The 27,988-nt window shown below is 39.5% G+C and overlaps 1 protein-coding gene across 2 annotated transcripts in view; it reads right to left on the bottom strand.

The window, feature by feature from the left end:
• Nucleotides 1–26,528, bottom strand: part of pde3b (phosphodiesterase 3B) — a 43,030-nt gene extending 16,502 nt beyond the window's left edge. For both annotated transcript variants that reach the window (XM_070828877.1, XM_070828869.1), the window contains exon 1: nucleotides 25,520–26,528. In XM_070828877.1, the coding sequence (XP_070684978.1) occupies nucleotides 25,520–26,407 (888 nt within the window). In that variant the 5' untranslated portion in view covers nucleotides 26,408–26,528. The remainder of the gene's footprint in view (nucleotides 1–25,519) is intronic.
• Nucleotides 26,529–27,988: the final 1,460 nt, after the last annotated feature.

The following is a 27,988-nucleotide window of genomic DNA, read 5'->3' on the forward strand; positions in this document are numbered from 1 at the left end:
TGACTTTTAATGTACATAGTAATTTAAATAGCCTGATTCTGTAACTGCTAATTATACATTAATATCACAGCGATTTACACTGAGAATATGGGGACATGTCTGCACCAGTGTCAGGCCGCCTTTCTGGTAAATGTTCTGGTAAATTTCTCTACTACTTCTATTCTTTCTCTAGATTTGATTTTTGACAGAGATTGTTAGACTTGTGCAACTGGCTATATCCAGTGTGTCTGCCATTCAACACTGCGTGTACACCTACAGGTGCATGCGTATGAAGACCATTTATGGTAATGGAAGAATGAAAATAACTGTGCTACATTTGTTCATGTGTGCATAAATATACAGATACAGAGCAAACAGGGAGAGACCCACACAGAGAAAAAGACAACACACACACATACACACTCACTCACACACGCGATTAAATGCACGGAAAAAAAACTATAATGCACCTCAAAGTAACACTTCACATACACACAGCTATTCAACATGAGATAAGTCATAAATATTTCTTAACACGAGTCAATAAACCTGTGCAAGCTATTAGACGGCCAGTTTTTTACACCCGTGTGTCATATTAGCTGGGCTGCGTGGTGTGAGAGGTGCTAGAACTGATAAAAACACGCTAATAAGAGTGTGGGGGACAGAGAAAAGGTATCAATGGCAGACAGGCGGGGCATTTGTATGGAGGGGAACAGAGCACCGCTGACGTCAGTCTGCAGCGACACACACACACACACACAACGTCAGCAGCCCTCTGCACATGCACACGCTGATAATGAGGACTGTGCTCTGGCTGTCAAGACGCACGGGAAGAGAAGATGATATGGAGAGAGAAAAAGAGAGCACAGGACCGGCTTGATTCTTTTAAGACCATTCAGGAAACAGAGCTAACCAGATGAGAGGTCTGCAGTGTGAGTGTGTATGTTTGTGTGTGTGTGTGTGTGTGTGTGTGTGTGTGTGAGAGACATATTGGTCGGACATAACCTGAACTGCCAGGGCCAGGATAAAGCTGGGCCTGTAGCACAGGGCCAAAGCTCAGGCAGGTTAGCTAATGGAAGGCCAGCAGCTGAGACGACTGAAGGAAGGTGCAGACTGGGGTTAAAAAAACTGTCTGTGAACTTTTGACCCAGGCTGACGTACCCTACACTAAATCATACACAAAACATACCCATACTACACACATCCCAAAATCAACAATAAATATACACTCAAATGTACTAGAGATGCAACATTTTCTTTTATCTGCACAATACATTTTGTCTTAAATGTTTTAAGAATCTGGAATAAAGCTGAAATAATTTAATGTTGCTCAAACGTTTATGATAAACTCTTCCTTCCAGAGGTGCACATTTCAGAACTCAACATCAATTCTCTATAAAATTTCTTTTGGCAAAAATCACAGACTGTTTTTGATATTGGGCTTCATGATCCAGTTAATCTGATGGCATTTTCCGTGTAAATTGTCACAGATGATCACAAAATGGTCATGAAGAAAGACAATGAGCGCAACAGTGAACTTAAATCAACCCCTTGCCAAATATGAGGGATTTACTGGCCAAAGGTCAAACATCTTCAATTATATGGAAGTGGCCAGGATATCTTTAAAGTGTCAAGAAGGCTTTGACACTCTGCGAAATGTACCAACTGTAAACAAAGAGAGGAAGCACACTACAAACGTACTGTACTAGTGAACAGTGACACTCTCATTGACATCCTAGTGCACATTCAGCAGCATTACTTGGAGAAAACAACACTAACTTGTGTCCTGGTTCTGTGGCCACTACTCAATATAAATTACAGCTTAATATTGAACAAGGACACATGATGTTTTTGTCTTGCTGACTTGGGGCAATATGGACACAAAAAAGTGATTACAACAGTAGTATCCCAATGCAAACTGTGCTGCACATATTTTGAGTCAATTCAAAAGCTATGTTGACACTATTAGCATTTATCTTTGCATAGTTATGATTTATTAAATTTTTAATGACTGAGTTCATATAATTTCCGAAGATTAAGTTTAAATTCATAAGATTTGAATAGCATGAATATATATAGACAAAAAACAACATAGTAAATGTATCAATTTAGTTTTTTTATTGATCATGTTGTTTGTCCAAATTTCTGAGCCCTATAGACTTTACACTTGATAGCAACAGTGTCTTAAGTATGCTATCATGCTGCTCAGCTTTCAGTATCATTGACTGCTCTACATGTGATGAAAAAAAATGAATAAATAAATCAACCACAGTCTCAATGTGCTTTACAAAGTCAATGCAATGTGTCTTCGTTCAAAGCTTGTACCAAACTGAGGTTGGTAGATGACAAAAGTATGAACTGACTGAGCAGCTGCCCATGAAAGGCGGGGTGAGATAAAGTACTTCCAGTGTATCCAGCCAGACAATCCACAGGACTAAAGACTTGTTAAGATCTTTTTGCATCTGTGTTGCTTGGCTCACCACCAGCCCGCAGGTCAACAGGCCCAACGGGAAAACTCATGGTACTCCAGATGGCTAGTCTGCCAATGGCTGTCACCAGTGTTGTCAGGGCAACCTGGCAGGACCATGGAAAATTCTTTGACTAGGGAAAGGAGCTCGTGCAAAATGTCATCCCTCTATTTCACACTTATCTACCACTTCACTGGACTGGTGTTGTTCAGCGTCTGCCCTGCATAAGCCAGCATCTGTTAGTGTCACTTGGAGCATTTCTTAGTACTGCTATGATAAGTTCGGTTTCTTTGAACACTGCATGATAGTTGCCTTTATTGGCACCAATCCAGTGAAATAAAATAATAAATAAATAAACCATTAACAATGAAATGCTAAATATTTCAACTATCTGAAAAATAGTTCTGTAAAACTCAACAGACAGACATGAACAGCTAAGTGACAGCTTAAAACAAAACAAAACAAAAATCCACTGTTTGCTATTACAACTGTTAGTGGAGAACTCGGTTTTTCATTACTATCTCAATGCATTTTCTGTGGCAATAACATTTAATTAGCTGTCGCAGTCTTTTTTTTCTGTCGCCAACATGACTCTAAAAAAGCCCCTCATGCTCTTTAAATAGCACCCAATATTTTCACGGTAGAAAACTTAATGGGTATTTATGGAAGCGAAGAGTGTGCTCGATGGGGATACACCCGGGCTAATGAAGAGCATGAAATAGGCTTAGGAATCAATGTCACGTCACACTACATTTAGGGTATTTCAGGGGCTGATCTGCCATTTTTGTCAGCAGCAAATGTTTGTTTACATAGCCGACAGAGAGAGGCGGAGAATGCAGACGCCTCTTAATGTACAGTGAACAATCAGGAGGGGATATAGCACGCTGGGCTAAAGAAAACAAAAAGGTTTTTAAAATGTGAATGTGAGAAAAGCAAGGAACGGTGGAGAGGTTGGCTACATCCAGCACAGACCCCAATAGTGGAGAATTTCTTTACTCCTTAGTTATCCATTTAGCTGTATGTTCAGATAATATTTTCCAGCCTGCTGTTTATGTTAACTGTATACTGCATATAAAAGTGTGGGTTCATCTGCTGTACATCTATGGGGATGTGAGAGAAGTTGGCTGGTTGGCCACCTGTTAATGTGACTCACATTTTATCAAGCAAAACAGATACCTTGTTAAGCTTTAAAGATCCAATTCTGAAGATCAACCCCTACAAGCTAACTTAAGGTAGCTTCTACATAGTAGTATCACCTGCTACAAGTATCACATGACATGTGATACTATAAGATAAGCTGATCTGAAGCACAATGTAGTACAGGTTACTGGCCAGGCAACAACAATCCAACAAGTGTGCAGTATCTGAATGGCATTAGGTTACTCGACACCGTGTTCCTGTGTGCTATAGGAGGCTAACAAGGAAGCAACACTGCTTGACCTGTATCCAGGTCATTTGGAGTCAATTTTAGAATCTCCCATTTTACAAGGGTTGAAACTAGATAAACTGAAAGGAAACATGAGCATAACTTTTGGTATTTTACTCAACTTAATGTCATTACTGATAGCTGATCCACTGATCCACTTGTGCTAAACAAACCATCCAGAAAGTTGCACACCTAAAGATATTTCACAAAACTTTGCTGGTGAGCTTTCATCATGATTGTTCTGAGCCACTATTTCACAGCATGAAATCCATTTTCTAGAAAATCTGGAAAAATAATTTGTTTCCTTTTCACATACCAGCATCATGTCACATGACAGGAGACTGGTATGCTTATCATCGACCTTTGAACTAAACAAGTAATGTACGATTGCTATCTTGTAATTCAGTCAACTTAGGAAACTGTACATGAACATGTCTTCAGCCGCAATGTAGACCACCTCGCGGTCATACGCCTGGCCATTGGTGAAATGCCAGACCTTTCCTAGCCTTTGTCTCTCACCAGACAGCCACAGCTGTTGTTCTCTGAGGATTATGCAACATTAATTCAACTTTCCCCGTTGTGTTACAAATGGCTTTTTATGCGCCCCCACTGGCCTGGAGAGTAGAAAAGAGAACAAAACTTAGCAACAGTGGGTATTCACAAGTTTGTATCCAACTGTGTTTTGCGTGGGGCATCTTTAAGTCTGATGTAAGTGTACCACCTACTCAAGATGTCATCAGTTTGTGAGGTTTAATGCATTCCAAGAAGTGCTTGCGGTCAAGTGTTTAGTGGGTGATTTTCTGTTTCCAAGCTGTTTTTCAGCCACAATCAGAGCTGAGGGTCTTGCAACAAGAACAAGCTAATGTTACTGAAGTTAACTAAATCTGACTGAAAGTCATAAGGACGTTTGGTACAGCCCACTGGATTTTACACAAAATTAAAAACGATTCAACGGCTAAAGACTAATTCAACATCCAAGCCTGCCTGAAACTGCCTGCCAGTTTGTTACAGTAGAATGGGTAGCCCTCACAGCTTTCTCATCTTCTATCTCAGGGGCACTGCATGTAATTTTACTATCGCGCTTTGTGTGTATGAGTGAGGGCACGTACAGACGCCACAAAGACACACGGCCACTAATTTCTTTGAAGTAGGGAATATAGCAGTTGTTGTCTGCTTCCTGGCTGCTATGAATTTGTCAGCCAGTTGTGTCTCGAGAAAAAAGACAAATGAACCAGAACAAGGCTGACAGAAAAACTGAGTGGAAGAGTTACAGCTGTGCTCCATTAGCCATTTTGGGAAGTAGCTGGAAATGTCTTTGTGCTAAACCAAGTTGGAAAGTACTGCTTTTTGATACTATTATCTCATCGAGGCCAAGAGATTGGACAAGTCCAAGTGACATGGAACCAACCTGCTTTTATCAGACATACAATATGACCAAATGTTCTGGACATCTGGGTAACGAAAGGGCCAAATTTGTCAGCTGATCTCTGAGAGATGAGGATGCGCAGAAAAGTCCAATTTCAGCTCCTTGCACTGTGCCATATTGTGAAGGACGTTGGGGATTTGGGGATTGGAGTAGACCGTGTTCTGAACCTATGTGGTGAAAGGATCTGCTTTGAGCTGTGGCCAGAAGTTGGTTGGTGTCCATTATGGTGGAGACCCAAGATTAAAAAAAAAAAAGACAGAGAGGCGTAAAAGGCCGCATCCACCATAGATGTAGAACCAAAAGCATGGGTGAGTTTGAGGAGGCCATGGTGAAAAAATAGTGGAGGCGCAGGAAGGGAAGGCAAGACCAGACATCACTCAGGCTACTGCGAGGCTGCAGGTGTGTCCTCGTTTCAAGAGAATCTGTTGGAAGATACTCAAGGGTCCCAGCAGACCTTCCACATTGTCGAATTTACTGTATCTCTCAGCTGACCTAGGATTACTTTAGAATCCTCCAGAAAGAGACGCAGGAAGGACAAGAATATAGCTGCATGACTATTCGTGTAGTACTGGCTGACCAGAGATTATTGAAAAATGATTACTTTTTACTTTACTTTTTTACTAATTCTAATAGAGCTGTTCATTTCAAAACAGAATACATAAGGAGAGATGGATTTGCCGGGTTTTTTTGGTTAAACCCTACAGAGTCAGATGTTTTTTGTCCATATTTACTGTAAGAGAAAAGGAAAGTTCTGCAGTATAACGGAGCCTGAGAATATCTGCATTTTCCCACATATCTAACAGATGAGTATAAATGGCTATCCCTGTCAGTTTGACGGACATAGCTCATCTATTCATTTTACTTACCTATTATGGTCACTTGCAGTTCCACGCATTCATACACTGTTACCATAATACACTCCTTTATCTTTGTTTGGGTGCATTGTGTTGCAGAAAATGCTTTAAACCATCAACATGTGGAACAAGCAACAAGACTGAGAAATAAGTTTGTTATCACCTTCTGTTATAGCTGTTAAAAAGGAAACCATTGTCCAGGGGAATAAGGAACTCACCCTGCCACAACATACGTTTGAGACATCATGCGTTGTAAGATTGTTATCAATGCAGATGATGACAAAAAGAATTCCTGAGTCCATACTGGACTGACTTGGATGTCTGTCAGCAAAACATTCTTATTACCAATAGAGAGAAGATTGTTTCACCTTCGCATTTGACACAATTTTTGGTTGTGGATGAAGCCGACACACGGCTGACCAGTACGTACATGCAAGTTAAAGCACAACTGTGTCATTTCTGAAAGAAGAGATTACACGTAAAAAGTTAAAATGATAAGCAACAAAATACTCCCTTTCTCAATCTAATACACTGCTACTGCATTCTTACATAGTCTATTACATGGTCTATTATGATTAGAGTGCTTGGCACTATTCTGTACTACAGCAACAACTGTTCAGCTGAAATTACAAAGGGTGATTTAACGGGACAGTTCAGAGTTTTTGACATAAGGTGCTCTGTGTCACTGGCCAATAGTGAAACTGACAAGAAGGTTAAAAGAGAAAAGAAAAATGCACTTTAAGAGGAAGTTCTCAGACCCCATCACAGAGGAGTCGGCTTAGTTGATCCCAGCTCATAAAAAATGAAAACAGAAATGGAATGAGCCACAGAGCCCAAAAAAATTACAGCAGAGAGCGCTGAGCCTCATACATGTACACCAGCGGGAGTAAAGCCAAAGAGGTCACGATGGAGCCCTTTCTAAAGAAATGGGACAGCAGCTACTTGGTGTCATGCTGTTGAGGAGGAGCAAAAAATGTCCAAAAAAGTCAAGTGGCATGTGTCTCATTCATTTTTAATTAATACACTATTTCAAAAAAAAGGAATGAGCTTATCGCTATTTGTGTTAAATTAGCTTTGCATTTTACTGTAAATGCCCACTGTTTTTATAATACAAAAATGTGTTTTGAATTCTTGCCCACCTTTAAATTAAAAATGTAAAAATATTTTCATAGTTTGGATTTTACATAGGATCAATTTCTAATGTTTAGAAGGGAAATGTTCATTAGAAGTCACTTTGTTTGTTTCCATTTTTTTCCGATACACCATATTTAGAAAAAATAGATGAAGATTGTGCAAAATGGCAATAAGAGCTGTATATCAATATTCAAAGTTTGCATATTAAAACATGATCTTTCAGCAGATCGTATCATGCAGAATTAGCCAGAGAAAAGACAGAATGATGACTAAGAATTCTTTTTTTTTTTCTTTTCAGTTTCATTATTATCATAATTATCAAATATTACATGTGAGGTTATTGAGATACTGCATGTTGATGATTAACAGCCCAGCCTTCTCATAGACTAAAAGAAACAACAACAAAGTGACAAGTCTGCTACTGGCCGCTACACCTTTGTGATTTAGGATAACTGAAGACAGGGAACTTGGAGTTTAGCAAGAGACACAAATCTGAGAACAACTGTCAGCATTGACTCACACAGATGAAGTGTGAGTCAATGCCAATGCCCCAGTCTGAGTAAGGTCAACCCTAGTACGTCAATGATGAACTTTTTCCCACAATGGTATGTTTCAGGCTTAAACGGCCCGTAACTTTTTGATTGTACTCAACACCATGAATCAGTAGGCAGCTACCAATGCTGGCAAAACACAGCCTGCACAACACTTGCAGTGTTTTCAAGACCTACACAACATTAAAAAGAAATACAGATGAAATTATACTTGAATCTGAGTGACAACATACATCTGTTTCTCTTTTCTTCTGGTTCTACTGTGTGTGAAAACTGTAATCTTGTAAACTGCTAAAACGTAGGTCACATTAACTAGGATTTGTTTGGACATGGTGTTTGAAAATGTGTCCCTTACATTTACAGCTAAGCTGCTGGTTAGATATACTGTAGTTCCAGGTCTTAGCTGTTCATCTAGTACTTGTCACACAGCACAGACTACACTAAACACAAATATTTAAAATATGTATTCATTAACAGAGTTCAGCTTGTTAAAAGTAAATCAAGCCATAAACTCCACCTGCTTAATTCAAGTTGGTGACCGCAGACCGATCAGCCTCAAGATGAGCTTCAAAACAAGTCAAATTAACCCTTAGAAAAACAAAACGTGTTGTGTATGAAGAAATTTAATCCATTCATGACTTTGGCCCCACATTTACTGGAAACCATTCAGTAAATCATGCCCCTATAAATAGTTGCACGCACTCTGCAGTGCGGGCTATGAATGCAGGTTACATTTTATCTGAGGTTAAATTTTCTGTTCACCAGGAACACAGCAGTTCATCGCTATCACAAAAGATTGGCAAGAATATAGGCATGCATGACCTTTGGAAAGTGGTGGCAGAGAGCCCAAGTGTAAATACTCTGAATAGTACTTCTCAAAGTCCTTTCTGCTGACATTGATTTGCTGATCTGCAGGTTCATATAAATATTCCAGGTTTACCGAGTGTTAACACAAGTAATTATTAAAAGGACCATTGACCTTGTGACGCACACAATGTACAATCAGAGCCTGACGTGAGCTTCATATGTCATCAGAAATATTTAAGCAGCTGTTTATTAAGGCACAATAAGTAACTAGATCTGCCTCTGCCTGGTCTCTCTGTTTTGTCTACCTTATTTTACAGCTGTATTTCTCTCCATCTGTACCAGCTGTAAGTTTGGTTTCCAACAAGTTAGTATTATCAAACACTCAATATATGCCAGGGGGCAAAGGTGATCTCAGTGTTTTCCGTTGAAACTGTGCCCTGGAGCAGACAGCTTTACTGTCCAAGGCAAGAATCTTGTGTTTAGACCAACGATTAGCGCTGTGTCAAAAACTGCAGCATTCACATTGGTTTCAGTGAGACCACTCTGGGCTCTGACACAAAAACACTGGTAGTCTGCTACATATGCTGAAACTGGCTCAACTTTTACAACAATGTCATACAGCAACACACTAAATTGGCAAATCAAATATGTGCAAGAGCACACTCCAGGTAGATTACTTTGTAATGTGAACAAGCATAGTTCTAGTGTGTACGTCACATTATCATATCGTAGTACTATCAACTGCTGTCTGGTGTTTTGGCATCTGATAGGCCTTTAGTATGTTAACACGGAGCAGATCTGATAGCAGTGGCACTGGACACTGAGACAGGTAGGAACATTTTGGCTGAGTGAAGTGAAGCTGTTAATTTATGCATAATTCAGCCTTGAAGTGATCAATTAACATGAATGGGTAGCAATTTGGAAAATCGATAAGCCGCTTAGTCATTTACTAAGCAAAAATGCCAAACACTGTGGTTCCAACTTCTCAAATGTGAGAATGAACTACGCTTTAAAAAAAAAAAAAAAAAATCTGTATAAATATAAAGAAAATACAGAATCTGTTGTGTTACTGTGATCTTTACAAGCTCATGTTTTCAAGCTGGAAAATTTTGCATTTTGTAATTAGTAATTTGTTGCTACATTTCTATTCTGTGTGGTTTCATGACATTCTGAAAACAAATGGCCCATATTTCTGTTACATTCTAACTTGGACTGCTTCTCTCAATCAGAGTGCAAACATGTGATGTATGCCCTTCACACGCAACCTTTTTTGACCACTGTGGAGCCCAAGACCAAGCTATAGTTTGGAGGCTGGGAGGCCTGAGTACAACAGGAAGGTTATACCTGATATGGACATGAGAGCTAGATGAGGGAGGCTCGAAGCCTTGTAAGGGAACATCTGGTTTTATCATGGAATCAGTGCAGGCTCCTCTCATAAACACAACCTAACGCCTGAGCCCTGGAGCTCTGGCCAATAACAAGCATGTGAACACAAACGCCATCCATCAGAGCCGAGCGGTGGGGAGGACTTAACAGGGAAGTACAGAGAGTGAGACAGACACATAGAACAGTGAGAAAAGATACCACAACAGAAATTGTGTAAGTAAATAATTTACAAGCAAGTGACCGACGCCGCCTGTTTGCAGCTTCTCATTTCTACTTTGCGTATCACATTCACAAAGCTGTCATTAAAGCTGAAGTGACGGGAGGTTGAATTAAAAAAAAAAAAAAAAAATTGAAGACATGACAAGTTAAAGGTCAAAATCAATACAGTTAGTCAGTCAATGTAGTTGTTGTTAAAGTTACTGAGAACACGCTTAAATAACTTTGGTATACAGTATGAGAGCTATATAAATAAATTCAATCCACTCTTCCAGGCAAATTCATATTGACAGTCTGTTTGTGTGCTCCATAGCAACAAAGGGCATGTTGCAGCCTGTCCTTTTCTACTCTCCTGGTCCTGGTGTGAAGGCCTGGGTTGGATCAGAGGTAAAGGTCAGCATAATATGGGGCTCCCACATGTACTTTTCAAAATGCCTCACAACTACTAGGTTTTTTTTTTGGCAGGTGACTGTAGCTGGATATTATTTTTACGAAGTGTGATAGTCCACAGAAACTTTGCAGAGTGATATAGGATCATAAATAGACATTAAAATTGCATTTATCAATGCAGTTACACACAAACCCGCAGAGAATTTTTTTGCCTTTTCTAGGTCAATATTTTGGTTTTACAGCCACATATTCACTGCAGTTGGTTCAGTCTGTACAGTTTGCATGCTCTCATCTAGTAGCGGCAGGGAGCTGTCAAAAGAAGTTGACAAAAACTGCTGTACGCTTCCTGCCTAACTTCAGACAAAGTTAGCGACTAGCTGGTGAAGAAAGTGAAACATGTGGCGAACTAAATACACAGACATTTTTCACCGAGTTGGTGGAGACCAAACAGGAGATAAAAAAGAGAAATGACTCAAATGAGATAATGTTGCTCTATGTCTGCTGGATGTGTAGGTAAGCAACTGTTTTAAACTAACATTAGCTAACATATTTACCATCACAACTTTTTAAGGCCATAATATGTCAGAGCTATGCATCTGTCAAAAAATCGAAGAATTCATCTTTAAGGTCTGTGTAAAAAAACATTGGATCAGACTGCCATGTTTGTTTTTTCTCATAGATTTCTATTAAATCCTTTAGAATATAGACATTTCAAACATTTCTGGATATTCTGAATATGTCTGAATGATAAAATGTCCAAGACCACACTCCAGTTCTGTAATTTTATTTGGGACAGATGTTTAAGGCAAACCGCCCTTCTTCTGAGTGAGGCAATTACCCACGACTGTGCAACAATCCACTTCCCTTGGTATGGCCAGACAATGGCTAGATGAACGCTTTCTACTACAATGTGTGGGCATACTTTTACAGCTACCCTGCTGATAGTTTGCAGCTCTATAACAGGTCTGGGACTAAATCCTGCAGCAGTGTAAGACACAAAAATGTCTTTTGTTGCAACGTCCGAGAGCCATAACTTGATGTTTCATGAGAATAATCCACCCTGGCTTGGTACTTGGGTGGGGTGTTTCTGTATTTCATATTGTGGTGTCCCTGGTGTTTTGCACACACACAATGAAGTGAGGCTGTCATCCTGCCATGAGGCCAGTATGCTTTCAGAGACTAACATGGAGAACTTGCTGTTGGAGAAACACAGAAAAGAGAGAAAGAGAGAGACCAAGAGAGTGAGGCCACAAGATTTATGAATCATAAAGGGAAAAGAAAGGAAGAGCGTCTGAGTTTAAATTTGAACATTTTCTATAACTATTGACCTCCACCGCAAAACATAAAACTGTAAAACTTCAAAACGTTCACTACTGCTTCACCACACACTTTCCTTCCTGCCTTTAAAATTACTGCATCAACTATAATTGAATTGAAATATAATGGATATTTCTGCCAATTATCACAAAAGCATCTCAGGGAGGCTATTTGGGGGGTGACCTTCATCACAGGATGCAGCAGTCACATGACTCTTATTTCAACAACTGAGCACAGGATATCTAATTTATTTGCAGATGCTTATCTTCTGCTATTGAAGCATTCAACAAACATAAATCTCTGAACCAGCACTGCCCATTACACTGAGTGAACAATATGGACCCTGAATGACTGTTAAAGGGTAATGCAACAAATGAAGGCAGAAAAACATGTCGTAATAGAGTTGACTAATACGTAATTGCAGTTGCAACTGACACACCGGCATATTTCTTGTCTTTTTTCAATCGACGAACCGACACTTTCTTACAAAACGCATCATATAGTCTCCAGTTTAAACACGAACGTTGGCTTTTAGAGTCACTGGGGTCTTCGGTTACTTTCCCCTCAATATCCCATCTTGGGAACGAGCAGACTCAGCAAGCAGTACTTTCAGCGTGCGGGTCAGAACATAATAGTGGAACCACCGGAGATCAGCATTTTACATCTCTAAGTACAAACGTAGAGCTTTGTGAGCTCTGCCTACATCACCTGAGACGGATGCCACATGACTTAAATACTGGAACACTAGCTGACGGTCAGATGAGCCAGAGTCACACAAACAAACCTGAGGTAGGTTTACTAAACAGAGTTAAGGAGAGCAAAGGTGAGGCCTACATGTACCCAGTTTACCAAGATTTGTGTAGTATACAATCCTTTTTTGGCAGAACTTTACATTTCTAGGTATCAAGGTGTTGTGGCATGGTTGAAAAAAAACACTCCCTTTCATAAGCAAAAGTAAATAAAGTTTAAAAAAGTGCAAGACTTCTATAGAATATCAGCAATACACCAAAATAGTTATTACATGCCAAGTGGAAGAATTAAGTAAAGGGAGAGATGAGAACTTCTTTGTGAAAGAACAACCTACCTAATCAACTTAAATTCTATTTGTTAAATGCCTTTTTAATACTGTTTTTTTTTTTTTCAGAGATGTGAATTGTGACAATGTTTACATAAGAATATCTGACACACTAGATTCTGGATGGAGAAATCAATTATCTAAAATGTCATGAAGTATAAAATCAACTTGAAGACACCCACAAAACATTTCATTGCAGTTTTTACTGCCTGGATGTCCTCCTGAATTTGACCTTTAGCATGCTTCTCTCATTGCTCTGTTGCTCCCTGACATGCTAACAGTTAACTTCACTATATTATCTGCATGGACCTCCTATCAATGTGTCCAAAGCGTGATAAATTATCTTCACTGTATGCACAGCTTAACAGAATATCTCTGTGACACTTGCAGCCTCCGGTAGGGCGACACAGTTTTTCAGCTTTAGCAATCTTTGCGTCGACAAGTGATTAAAGGTGATTAGTTACCGTACTGATGCATTACCCTGTTCCACATCTGGCACATCAGATCAAGCATTTCTTATTAACAGGTGAAATGTATGATGGTTATGAGTTTGTCTTTTTGAGCACACTGTGATTAATTGCCCTCTGTGCCCTAATATGGCTGTGTCAGCAGGCGAGAGCATTTTATAGAGGAAAGCAGCAAGTTTCACGTAAATGTCGCTTCTATGTGAAAATAAATTCTTTTTTATTTGTCATTATTTGTCAGTCCTGATTGTCTTATTGACAGTCATATACTGATTTTCTTTAAGCTCACTGAGTTATAGTGAGCAACAATGCTTTGCGATTTCAAGATTTGCACATTTTTGTTACATCTACAAATGTTGCAGTTTTATTTTTTTGTTAAAATACTTAATAATATATAGACATATACTAATGCAGTATAATTGTATATAATCATGTATTCTCTCTCTAAAGATGGAAGAAAAATATTTGATTATAATGTGATATTGAGCATTATAATAGTGTTTGAACTAGTTTGTAGTAAATGTGTAGGGGTCTCATTTTGTGAACAATAACTTCAATGTTCTAACCCTCACGTCAACAGATGGTTTGTAGCCATTAGCCATTACCATTACATCAATGAAAAAGACATTAAGAAGAAAACAAAAAAGGAAACAACTGATACAGCTAAAAGGTAGCCAAGAAAACTATCTTCTTTCATTCTTGATTTGCTTTAAGTCTGTGTTTGTGCTACTTGTGCAAGCAGCCACGCTGATGTGTCTCTGTTTTTAGATCACTTAGCAACAGTAACACAAAACTTTCTATATGATCAGCGTGCCCGGTAGAGTTCACCTTATGACGCAAATCCTGCATCTTTAATCCATGTCTACCCCCAGCCAACTGCTGGAGTCTGGACCCAACCATCCAGTGCCTAATGCCCCGGGTCTATGGTGCTGTGCCAGGGTGCCTGCTGTTGATATGGCATCAAGTCCACTGTTGATCCAGTTGATCCTTTGATACAGGGTCGGGACTGATACAGGGTCGGGACAGATAAGCACATAGGAGGGTCACACTGCACACACCCTTTTTTTCAAAGCTTTCACGGTGTATAAAAATATGAATATGGTGTCTCTTTGTTGAATAAAGAAACAAACCTTTGGCTTGCTCCACTCCAAGCTGAGGGGGATTCAGTGTTTTGCTACAACTGCACCTCCAACTGTTGTCTTCTGCTTGAGGGAAAGTCTCTGTGGTCACTACACCACTACCCATCAGGCCTTGATCCCTGAGTATCACAAAAGTCTTAAGAGAACATCTTGTCACGGCCTTCATAGGATACAATAACAGTTTGGGGCGGGCCACAACTCTGACTGTATCTTAACAGCACAGTGTGCATTTGCTGCAGAGGGGGGGGATGCGATTAAAACCCAGTGCTCTCTGCTCACTTCCTCTGCCATCAGTGATCTCCATATGAGTGCTGCAAAACACTTAACTCACTCACATCGCAGTCTTCAGGACATAAATGCAGCAGATATGACTGCCTTCTAATGTATATTGGCTGGTAAATTACTGTGTCATCGCTCTCTAGGTACCGTGTCTTGTTAAGCAAGCAAGTTTTTGGTTTAGTATTGCAGCTTTGACGCAGACAAACCAAGTATCACACTGCAATGAAAATTTACTACATTCTTTCAAAGTGATAACTCAGAAGAATGTAACCGTTCATGAGTTGTGAATAGAATAAGTGCACTATTATTTTAACCTGAAATGCAGATAAGCTTTTTGTTTGGTCCACTCTAACAGGTCAAATTTCGTGTGCTGTCACCGGAGAGAGAAAGGCGGGGGAGAAAAGGAGGAGGAGCAGGGGGTGGGGGGTGCAGTGGTGGGGAGGGAGAGGATGATACAGGTCCCCGGGCATTGATTACACTGAACAATGGCGAGCAGATCAAGAGCAACCTTGGCCGAATGGGGGAGATATCACACTGAAACTCAGAGTCAGAGGCTTTCGTCAGACACAAAATCTATCTACAAAATCTCACTTACATTACATGAGGGGGGGGGGGGGTTGTCTGGCATTTCAGCCTCTGTGTGTGTGTGTACTTGTGTGTTGGGGGAGGGGTGGACGGGGTTAAAGTGAGAAAGAAAAGGAGACAGCGACAGACTAAAGAAAAAGTGAAGAAAAGGGGGTGGGGACTGTCCGGGAGCAGTTTCTCCAAAAAAATAATTTTTTTTTTGCCTAAACCTCATCATTCCACTTTGAAAGATTTACTTTTACCAGTCAGTCAGAATGTGGATTGTGTGCAGTTATTGGAAATGGCGATCCTGTTGGTTGAAGTTAGGGTTTTCATTGCAGTGACTAATAGTGCTTCTCAGTTTTGCCCTTTTCAGTGGGATCTGCCCTCAGCTGCTAAACACACACAAGCCCTCCTCTGTAGCTGCGGCTGACGTCAACCGTCACTTAGCAACAGCCTTTTGGTGTAAAAGCAGCAGTGCTGACACCGTTTTCAAAAGAGGCGCACAGAGAGCGAGAGAGAGAGAGAGCGAGAGAGAGAGAGAGAGAAAGAAATTCTGAGAGAATGAGAAACAGAGATAGAGGGAATAAAATGAAGGAGAGAAAACTAGGGGGAGAAAGAGAGTAAAACTTTGGTGACATTGCTGTGTAATATTTCAATGAGAATGCAATGCAAAAATGATAATTGGAAGCATTTTCAGTGCAACAAAAAGCTGAAATCACTCGAGTCTGACAATCCTTTCAATTTATCGAGTGGGGCTTAAAGAGTATTGAGGGAAAAGATGACGATATATCAATAGATACATCTGAAGACTAATAACGGTCAGTAAAACCCATGGTAGGCTCATTTAAATAAATTAAATCTACTGCAACCCTTAAATCCATTTATCCATGCTTAAATTCCCACAGCAACAATTCAAGCATGGGCGCACACCGTCCATGTCATAGCACACTAATTTAACTATACCACCCCTTTGACTAAACCTAACCACACTCACTGGACTGAACAAACGGTCAACATATGCAAGGTTTAATAACCTCATCCTGAACTTAAAGGCTCAGCCACCTGAAATGTTGGGAATCTTGTGGTATAATCAAAATCCTTTGAGAAGAGCGAACCAGAAAGTCTCCACTGTCCCCTGAACTCCCAAATTAAAAAGCTTAATTGTGGTGCAACTAGAGCCAGCAGCTTGGGGAACATTTTGACAGAACTTATCTTATCTAGCCATTTCACATGTGGCAATTTTTTCATGTAGTAGAAACAAGCAACGTACGGGAGGCTGATACAACAGTTGCGGAAAAGAGAAAAGGTCTAATTATCCCGAACTTAGTTGATGGCAGTGTCTCAGCATCCCCCCTCTCCGGTCCAACATTCTGGGCTTCAACAATACACAAACCCAGCCACGAATAAGCTTTGTACAGAAAATAATACAAGCAGATAGACGAGGTCAGGATATCACATCAAGGCTCATTAGAGAAAAATAAGAAAGAGGGGACACGCTGCACAGCTCTTTACAGGCAGCTCAAAACAGAGCATCAAAAAAGCCACAATCTTATGTCCTCAAATAATAATAATTTATAGACAATTTCAGACACAAAATGTTAAGCGAAGAAGCAAAATAAACTCGTCTAAGAGTATTTTGTGAAGCCTCTTTTCATAGTGTCTCTTCAGACACCAGAGTCATTAGGCTAAGCTCTGGTAGACCTATCATGAAAACTAAAGAGCTGCAAGCTAATTGCTGGTGATCATGACGCAAACCGTTTCCAGGGTAACCCGAGTTTTGGAGTACCCGCTCCAGCATTTCCTCATCTGTTTGCACTCACACCAGCAGGCTGACAATGCAGTCGCTGCATCCTGTTTCACTCTGCAGTCAGCCAAACACACAGTACCTCGCTCAACTTAACCCTTTCTACTGGTCCTGCTGCTGCCGATGAAAAATTAAAAGCAGCTATGCAAACTAGTTTGGATATTAAAAGAAAGTGGGGTGAGAATATTACTCAAGGAAACCACCACAACAGCCAATCCGCATCCAATAACAACAAGCCAAATTTTAATCAGAATAATTCCTAAATTTTACAATTATTATGTAAATTCTAATATGGTTTACAAGACACCTGAAAAGGCTGCATAGGTGTCATTCATACATGCTGATTCAGCTCTTGATTTGGCAATCATAAAATGTTTACCTGCTATCAAAGCTACCTGTGGCATCGATGAGGAGTTGCTAAGCAATGAATTAGGACATCTGGGTCTTGATATCGCAACTGTTACACAACCTCCTAAGGTTAACTTCACACATCAATCTCCTCCAGTTAAACGGCAGCTCAGCTTAGTTCACATTTCGTCAAATAGAATTATATTATTACCATCACCAGCTCCAAGTCACATTAACAACACTTTCACAAAAGAAGGCAATATTTCATTTTCATTTAGAGTCCAAAAATTACTGCAGTCCAACAAAATCAAAAGCTGCATTATAAATGAAACAGCAGTTGCCACATAGGACTTGATACTTTCAAGCTGTTTTACTTTCACATGGACTGAGACGACTGAAATTGTTCACAACATTGATAATATCAAGATTAAAGTTAAAACACACATAACCCTTAACTGCAGATAACACTAGTCATTTAATGGTCTCTATTTTAAGGTAATGCACTATTTCTCTGTTAGCACAGTCCTTAGAAGCTCCAGTCTATTCCAACTAAAGTAATATAAAACATATATATGTAAAGGACAAAAAATACCTTTAGCTTATCTTAGTTAGCCTTTATTATTATTGTAATCATTATTATTTTTCAAATAACCCCCCAAAAAAAGACCAGCAGCTATAATGCAGAATTAGATTGTGATGTTCTCTTAAGTGTTTATGACACATCCCGAGCATGTAAGAGGTCCAGAGTGGCGCAGCGTGTCCAATAAGGTATAATTTGATTATCCTTTATACATTTAATTGTATAAGACAGCCTTATGTCACATTTCTATATCAGACTGAAAAAGACCATAACCACCAAAAGGAGAATTTACAGTATATTGGAAAATAAAACAGAATCCTTGCTTCACAACACACTGCACACACACACACAACTCATCTTGAATTGAACACATTGTTCAGATACTGGTTTAGTTTTGATAACAGTGAATCAAAGGCAAAAAAAGCCGGCAGACGGTTTGACTAAATGTATGGAGGATTGCATTGATTACTGGAGATTCAAACAGTATAAACAGTACATAAGGTAACATTTAATTTGGCCATGATCTTTTTCTAATTAGACTATTGCCAAAAAATAAATGCATTATTATAATATATACCTTTATATGTAGGCTCAAAACTAATACCAGGTACTTATCCTACTACATATACAAGCATGTTTTTATACATCTCTATTATTAGATTTTAAACCAAAAAGCTACTGTTACATTTTACACCATTCACTACTATAATACTGATGAGAATAGATTTGTATATATTACATTTGGAAAACATATTAATTTGAAACACAAAATAATAAAAACAATAGCACTGTCTGATTGTCTTGATGAATAAGCTAAATTGTCTGAAGGATAATTCTCCGTGGCAACTTTTTCCACCTTAGGACTCGTTCTATTGCACGCCGTCTAAAGAAGGACAATTTCTCCCTTTCTCATCACTGCTGGAGGCAGACACTATATTCTACAGGGCGATTAATAAGACTTGGCATTTTTTCTTCTTTGCAATCACCCTGTGGTACGTCACTGGGTTGTGACGTCAATGTTATATCATTCCACATGGCTTTACAGCAAGCGAACGTGACAGCTGAGAGCTGCTCTGCGTTTTCACCGCTCTCCCTTCCAACCTTTCTCTCTGCAGCCTGCTTCTCTGTTCTCGTCTGAATGGGGGGTTATTTAAGTGTATTATTTACCCCTGCCTGCCCCCGTGGAGTGGTAACCACACAAAAAGAGGGCCTTCTCCCTGAATTCGACATTGCACTGCCAGCACTGCCTCTAAGGTCTTACTCATGAAGTAGAGCTTTTAGATTTCTACCATGAAAGCCCAAATACAATAATCCTACTTATAAAATATTATCTCCACTTTATTCTCTTCATCTCAAAAAACTAACTGGCTCTCAGAGACACATGCTGACATAATTTTGGTTCCCATTCAGGCTGGATGATAAAATCATTGTTGTGGAAAAGAGTAACTTAAAATAAAATTATTGTTACGGACCTTCAAGCAAATATTCAGCAGACAATTTGTGAAGATATTTCTGACTTGTAAATAGTGTTGTTTTCTTTTTTCTGGGTCTCAGCTTGTGACCCATGTGGCTCCTGCACTGTCTCAAGAATGATCACAAAATAAAATTAACAAATACAAAGTTTTACAGGGCTCCTTCACCATGTCACAATTACATGATTCATTGACCTATTTAGGTACCCTATTGAAAAAGAATTTAACACAATAGAGCGACATGGTTAATGCAGTAAATCTGGGACCCCTGGCACTTGCAGGCAATCCATAAAGCTTTGGTTGTGCAAGAGGTTTAAAGTTACGGTGGCAAAACACAAAACTGAGATGTGAAATTATCAGAGTAAAAATGAACACTTATTGAAACTGGAATGGGCTAAATGAGACGATTCTATCCCACTGCATAAAAGTTTATGTTTACAGTATACCTGTCTCCACAGGGACAGAAAACCTCTGTCCTGTTCCATGATTTTTGGGCTAAACACTGCTTCAATACATAGTGAATAATAGTGATGATGGCAGCAAGTCAGTTTGGCACATTTCTAGAAAACGCCTTCAACAAAAAGATGTGCTCAGCTATACAGGTAGTCACCATAAACATGAGAAATTGCCCTTCAAGAAAAATGAAGCGATCTTTTGACTCATGATGTGACCCATTACGTGACGTGAAAATGAATAAATCTGTAAATCCTGAGCACTTATTCGCATTTTGTGTTTGGGCCTTGTTTAAAGATCACAGATAATAATTGTAGAGGTTGTTCATGTGGAAGAGATTCTATTTATTTCAAGTTTGGTGACGGTGACGGGTGTCAAGGAAAATACATTTAATATAAAATATATTTTGTGACCTACTGTTTGACGTGATCTCAAGTTTGATCCAATATAAAAACAGTATTTAGGAAAATAACGACAACTAACACTTAGTAGTAGTGAGCAGTCTTTGATTAGTATATGAGCATCTAACACTGGTGTTAAAAAAGACTTAAGACAATGGAATGAGACACTGACATCAATGCATTGAAACTGCAAGTAGACTAGTTTCTGGTGAAATGTAATTAAATTTAAATTAGGTGATCTAAATCTGTCATCAATGAAGATGTACAGTGGGTTTATCGCGTGGCACTCATTTGTAAACTTTCAAAATGTTACTCTCGAAAAGCGTGTGGTTGATGGTAATACACAGATATTTAAAAACAATAGTGCTTCAATGAAATAAACTAGCAATGGAAGCTTTGATGGGGTGATGGGATGCCACCGTATGTCCATTTCTTACTAAACACTATGGTTTTCTGTAATTAAGTTTTAGAGAGAACTGTCACAATTCAGTTTTGAATTCCACTCATTTATCTTCAGTTTCACATCTGCCTCACATACCTGTTCATTGAACACTGACGATGTTCTCTTCTAAACAAGCTTGGCTGTGTTTACTCTCAGTGCTTCTCTTTGGAACATGCTGCACGTATTATTAAAGGTCTTCATAAATATTTCGAATTTAGAGTCTCGTTCTCCTAATTTATTACCGCCTCTGACTGTGAATGCGAACAATTGAGTGAATCTAGGGGATCCATTTAAAGACATGGTCAGAAAAGTCTGGAGCATATTTCTTGAGACAAAATTAGCTTAACTGATTAATATTTTCCCATCCATGTGGAGTCCATGTTATAGAACACCAAAGACAAATAATGTGATAATCTTCTCGTTGCTCTACAGCGCCACTAGTGGCCACAAAACGCATCAGTGCACCTTTAACGTGAGTAATAGCAGTAGTCTCAGGCGAAACACAAGAAGGATCCTTTTTCATAGTCTATGCTCAGTGTTGTGTCAGTGGTTACTTCTGGTAGGTGAGTACGTAGTTCTGAGGAAGCATCTAATACAAAAAAAATGTATAAATGAAAAACAATAAAACAGAGGCTACAAATTACTCCTTTTTTGACCTTTTTTTAAATTTTAGGTGTAAGTAGCACTCCGGTATTAAAGCTACTTAGTTGTGCTGCCACAGCTCTACAATTTAATCGTGTCAATGACAAATCAAGCCTAGAAAACAAAAATAAGCTAATATTTGGAAGGCCACCATTCTGTTCAAAGAAACATTGGACATATAAAACTCTCGCCCTGGTGTCTTTCAGGCCATGGGGTACATCATCCAAAGCAGCACTTTTCAGTTTGGATATTCATGATGGTGTCGACTTTCAAAAAGTCTGAGCTCACATTAATGCAGTCATAATGAAGAACACATCAAACGTGAATGTAAAATGTCGTAAGGATTCTCACTCACTCTCACTCAAGGAGTCTCACTGACAAATGTCTTTAAATTAAGTGTTAATACACCAGAAGTCTCATCATATATAAATGGAAGAAGTGTAGGGAAATAAGTTCACGAACTAAAGCGTATAAACTAAACCTTAGAGTATATTTCCGTGGTTATATCATGGTCATTTAGCACAGGTAAAATGGAAAGCTGTTTTTACATCATTCTCCTCATTTTTTTTTTTTTTTTTAAAGGTCGTGAGTTCAACGCCAAGCAAGGTATTTTTCATCAGTGAGAGTAATCTGTTCATTATACAGCGTCAAGCAAAAGTGCTGTACCTGTTACCTGCAGTAATACATAATCCACACAAATTAAAGACACTGGTTAAAATGTTGGCAGGATTATGTTAATAATTTTAACAAATACCTAACAGTTAATAAAACAACAAGCGCTTCGCATAGACACAGAGCAACATAATAATTACAAATAGACTAAAGATGATATGAAAATTGTGACAATGATTTCAAGTTTTGCTTTATAATCATCTCAGAGGCAACATTACTTCATATCTAGTTTATTTAGTCTAAAGACTTAGTTCATATATTAAGTCTGTTAACCTGACCAAAACACCTTCCTTCATCAACATGACTTCAAATCTCTCTGCAATCATTTCCCATCGTGATGATAAACTTGCTGCATGTAAAACCACGTGTTGCCGCTAACAAACAATCCCTCCGTCTTTGCAACTGAAGGCAGAAAACCACTGACCCTCTCAGACAGCAGAAAGGGGGGTTGACTGTTTTGTGTGTAAAGCATGTGTGAAGATGAAGAACATGTGTGACATCACCAGTGAACCCAGAGCGAACCTTTCGGAGTCTTCCTTTATGCCTCTTTCTGGCTGCCTCTGACGCAGAAACAGATTTTTCTTTCCACAAAATGACTCATTAACACATAGAAATCACATTATAAATGATTATTTCTTATTCTCAGTCTGCGGTTCTTCTTTCGACTTTATTCCCTGATTATCAAACCCAGGAAAGGAAAAGTTTGGCACCATCACTGGGTAAAATTTCCATTTCCAAAATCTTGAGTAGAAGGAAAACAACTTTCAGGAGTGAGACAGCAATTCCCTACATTGTGGGCTAATCAGCTAAAATATTCTAGGCCATCATACTATCCCAATGAGTAAGATCTATCCCAGCATGCAATTGGCACAACACCGCAGACAGGTTGCCAGTAAGCTGCATCATAGGGCTGACACCTACAGCTAGACAGACAGACAGACACACTAACAGGCAATCCAGACTTTAATTCACCTGACTGCCATTTCCCAGGCAAATATGTTGTTTGTCCCTTTTAGTCATTAGAAAAATGTGACTTTGCCTGTAAACATTTATTCCAGAGACGCTGCCAAATGTGTTTTTGCGGACAGTGTCATGATGACGCAGGCGATAACGTATGCCTATCTAATCTTTTTACTCAACATGGATTGTGATGCATGTCAGACATTCCGCTGATAAGATGACATGGCCATCAACAATCAATAGCCTCTTATCCGCCACTCTTTTGGTCACATGTTTTTGTTGTTCTTTTCACACACACTTCCAGTTTTCTGTCTACAATTTACATACATGCAATTTTACACAGCATAAAAGAGGTTTAAAATAATCTATTGGGGGACGTGGGGCAGGCAAATAACAGCGTGACTGAACCTGACAATAAATGTAGCACTTGAAGTGATAATTACAAATGAAAAAATACATGGTATGTTTAATCAAAGACCATGACCTCTTTCAGCTTTTCCACTGAAAATTATAAGTAGTAGTTTTTTTTAGTGTACGACATGCTGTATGTACCTAACTACAAAGAGACAGGAAAACTACGAGTGGCACATAAAGGGAGAACAATTCAGTTTTACTCCAGACATTAGTCAGTTTCAAGTTTCAATGTCAAGACTGAATGAAGGTTGCAAATCAAGTAATGAACTACAACGGATGTCAATTGAGTCTAATATAAATGTGGAATGGGAATGCACTTGTTAGGAATTGTACTAATATACAATGTTTTTTCCCCCCCAAAGTTGTTGGAGCAGCATATTTCAAGTTAAAGTCAGGTCTGTGGTTTCAAAAACACCTTATCTTGGGTTCGAGTCAATATCTTTCTCTTCCAGATGGAAAAGTTGGCAAACGTCTGCGCTGACGCCTCCATTGCAAATCTTATTTTAAAAATATATGTAATATTATTGTTTATATTTTGCTCATTTTCAATAACACATTAAGTGCATTCTGGGATCCAAAATGGAGCGAAAGGTGAAATTCATAAAGTGTTAGTAAATGGTGAAACCTGTTTTTCTGTTATAGTTTCCATGCACTGTTTCCAGGCCTAACTCAATGTGACTGCTAATCTGCTAATAGCCTAAAACACAATGAGGTGAAAAACAACTGCTGGAAATAGCGCAACTGAGACAAACTGGCTATACATTTTTAGTCCTGTTATCATTTCAAACAAAGCTTGAAGGACACAGAAACAATGTGTGTGAGCTAATGCCTTGGCATCTGCACATTTTGTTTTTGAAAACACATTTTAAACCGATACGGACAATAATAATCGTCTGCATTACCTGCACACAGATTAAAGCAACAGCTTGAATCGGCTCTTTTTCCACAGCATATTTTATGCAACGTGATAGCCCTCATTTTGCATGGCCATCACTTGATATAGGTGTATTGGTTTACAAAACTAATGCAAAGTGGAAAAAAAAAAAGGAGCATCACTTTGTAGTAGACCTGTTTGCTACTGTATGCAAACAGACTGGTTTTAAACAGCTTGCGTACACCAGCAAATAAAAAGGAGCACAGGAATAATCCCTGCGTGTGCTCACTATCATTTTGTTTTGTTGACTGCTACAGTCAGATGGGAAACGTGGGCCACATCACTTGCTATGCTGCTGGCTGGGTTGTTATTCTGCCAGCATGATGTACATGGACACACACATTTCATTGATTATCTGGTATACACACTTGTAAATAAACATATTCCTAACAAACTACAGAGAAATATTACTGATGTCATTGTGGGGAGGAGTGTTGTAGGAAAATAGCTTGCACTCTAAATCATGTTGATATTTCATTTAAAATATCAAATCTGGTATTAAGCACACTTTTTGGTAATTGGCTGAAATGCTAAAAAAAATGTCTAAGTAAATTTGCACACATCCCTGTGTTGATGATACACAAGTAGGCCTGTACAATAACACTGCAGAAAGTAATGTTGGATTGTCTGCTTGCTTAGCAGGGTCTGTGATAACCTGGTGAAGTCATTGACAACACAAGACAGTCTGTAGTTCTCCTTCTACCAGAAATGATCTCCTCCACTAACATTAAGTCATCCACTGATTGCATATCTAAAATCAGCTTAACTGATTTAGCTGCGTGAGGGAATGTTTTCTGTGGGTCACTCGTTTGCTTCGTGTGGGCTTTTTTCGTGATCTAAGACAGGGTGTTTTCCACAGCTGATGCACATGTGCACTCTGTGGATGATCAGCGGGCCTACTTTTGAACTACAGACCTACCTGCTCTCTGGATATGCAGGGCAACGAAGGTCTGCGAGGCATTTTACAACTGCCATAATAGCTGGTCGACGTTTCCCCCAGTGAAACACAGCTGGACCTCCTCCTGGGTCTGATCACGGGGACCTTCTCCTCCGCGGTGGAAATCCCACTCGGCGCTTCCCTCGACGGGTAGTAGCGGTCAAAGCAGAGCCCCAACAGGGAGCCGGAGACCCCCGCAAAGCAGGCGAAGAGCGGTCTGAGCAGAGCAGGCAGACCGCTCAAACTTGTGAAAGACACGAGCCACACAACGCTGGCGAAAACCAGTATGAGAACACTGTGTTTGAGTTTCAGAGTGGGGATCAGGGTGAGCAGACCCACACACCCCAACACGAATAACAACCTGCCCACCATTTGCATCTGGTGCTGGTCCTCTCCCCATTGCAAAAACCGCAAAACCAAAAAATCCCCGAGGTAACACGATGCTGGCAGTGACACGAGCCAGCATTTGCTGCTCTCCTTCTTTTTCCTCCTCAGGTAAAACGTCAGAAAGAAGAAAGCACATCCTATGCTGAATAAAGGACTGATGGACTGGGAGAAGCCCGACAAAAAAGTCCGCAAATCCCAAAGCGAGTCACTTTGCAAGCTCCTGGAAATGAGAAAAGAAACCGCGAGGATGACAAACGCGCCGACGTAGAGGGCAGAGACCTTTAACAATTTTGAATTAAGAATGTCTTCGTTGCAAAACCTGCACACGTTGAACAAAAACCCCCTGTGATGGTCCTGTTTCAGAGGGGTGACGCAGCTCTTCACATAGCCGTTCCTGAAGCCCTCTGAGCTGTTTACACTTCCAGCTCCGTCGTGGTGCCTTATTTTACTGTGCAAACCCTCTCCTTCCTCCCCTGCAGCCATGGCTCTACTGTGGCTCCTCCGTATCCGCGCCAAATAAAAGTCCTCCTCTTGTAATATTCACGCCGTATTAACGCTGAACTACATGACAGCAAATACGCTCCATGGTCACTCAAACGTGCTCCAGCACTTGGACTAAAGAAAGAAGGTGAGATGTTGTTTTTACAGAAACGGCGCTCTCTGCTGCCGCCTACAGGCCACAACTCAGACCGCAGGGCTGCTGAGCCAATCCCGTAGACTGGAAGGACCGATCCGGGGCTGCGTCTGCTATAGTATGTAGTGTAATATAATCAATATACTCACAGGCTGCAGCTAATAGGGGGACTTTGAAAGAAAGAAAGAAAGAAAGAAAGGAAAAAAATCACAAAAAATGGACGATAACATTTCCACAACATTTTTAGCCTGCAATCCTGTAAGCTGGTTTCAGACACATTCATCATATGCAGGGAAGTCTTTGTTATTGTTATTTATTATTCAAAATGTGTTGTGAATTTTTATTTTTCATTTGACCTGTGCACAATTTGAATGCCATTTTGGCATTCAAAATAGAGATTTGAATAGAGAGGCTGGAAAAGTGAGTTTGTGTCTCTCACGAAGCAGTTTTTTTTTTTTTTTTCTCCACCAAAGCACGTAGTTTAAATAAGATCAGCTAACGTCTGATTAACTGTATAATTGCAGTAATAGTTTGCCATATTAATATTAATTGGTCTTTTGGTCAAAGTGACGCCGCTGCGTGTCGCTGCATCGCGCTGCTCTGGGATCGTTTGGTTTCGCCTGCCTTTAGCTCGGTTTAAAAAAAAAAAAAAAAAAAAAAAGGGTCGATTGTCGATCACACTGATCAGAACAACAGCGTTAGTTTTACTGCCGAGTGGCGGTGAGATATCTAAAAATATCCTTCAATCGCTGGTGAAATACATAACGCCCAGTCTAACACATTGTTCATGGCTGGATGCTCTAACTATCTAGGGTCAACTAAATAGAGGCTTTCCACACACGTAAGCTAGATTGTTTACATCCAATAACGTGATGTTAGCATCATCCAGCAACAAGACTTAGAATAAATCAAATAAATACATTGAATTTATGGTAAATATAGATTACATGAGAACTACCAATTTATACAGACAAGTTCTTGCCCTAAAACGAAAATTTAAAAAAACTTAATTTACATAAAATCCTAGTATTTCTATAATTTCCAGTCCTGTCATATCAACTTAAACTAATGTCACAACACTATTTTAAGTTGATAGAGGATCAACTGTGCTGATGTCATTACATTACTAATCTTGGAGCTGCCACAGACAGCTAATAGACTTTTCACAGCAGATATTTTGACATGTCTCAGAGGGAATTAAACACAGGTGTCATTAATAATATTAAGGATGACTGCATGGCATTTAGCTTCTGCCAATTCCAGAGCCTGTGCGCTGTGTATGTTGGCTTACCGGGACCCTTAAATAGAACAGAGCCAACATTAATGTAATTAGTTACACCTGTGTCTCTGCTTCTGTGACAAGTCGACATGTCTGCTGTGAAAACGGTCCATGGAAAGGCAGTTACATGCAACGTATGAAATGCACACAG

Source organism: Pempheris klunzingeri, chromosome 1 (assembly GCF_042242105.1).
Source record: "Pempheris klunzingeri isolate RE-2024b chromosome 1, fPemKlu1.hap1, whole genome shotgun sequence".
Classification (NCBI taxonomy): Eukaryota; Metazoa; Chordata; class Actinopteri; order Acropomatiformes; family Pempheridae; genus Pempheris; species Pempheris klunzingeri.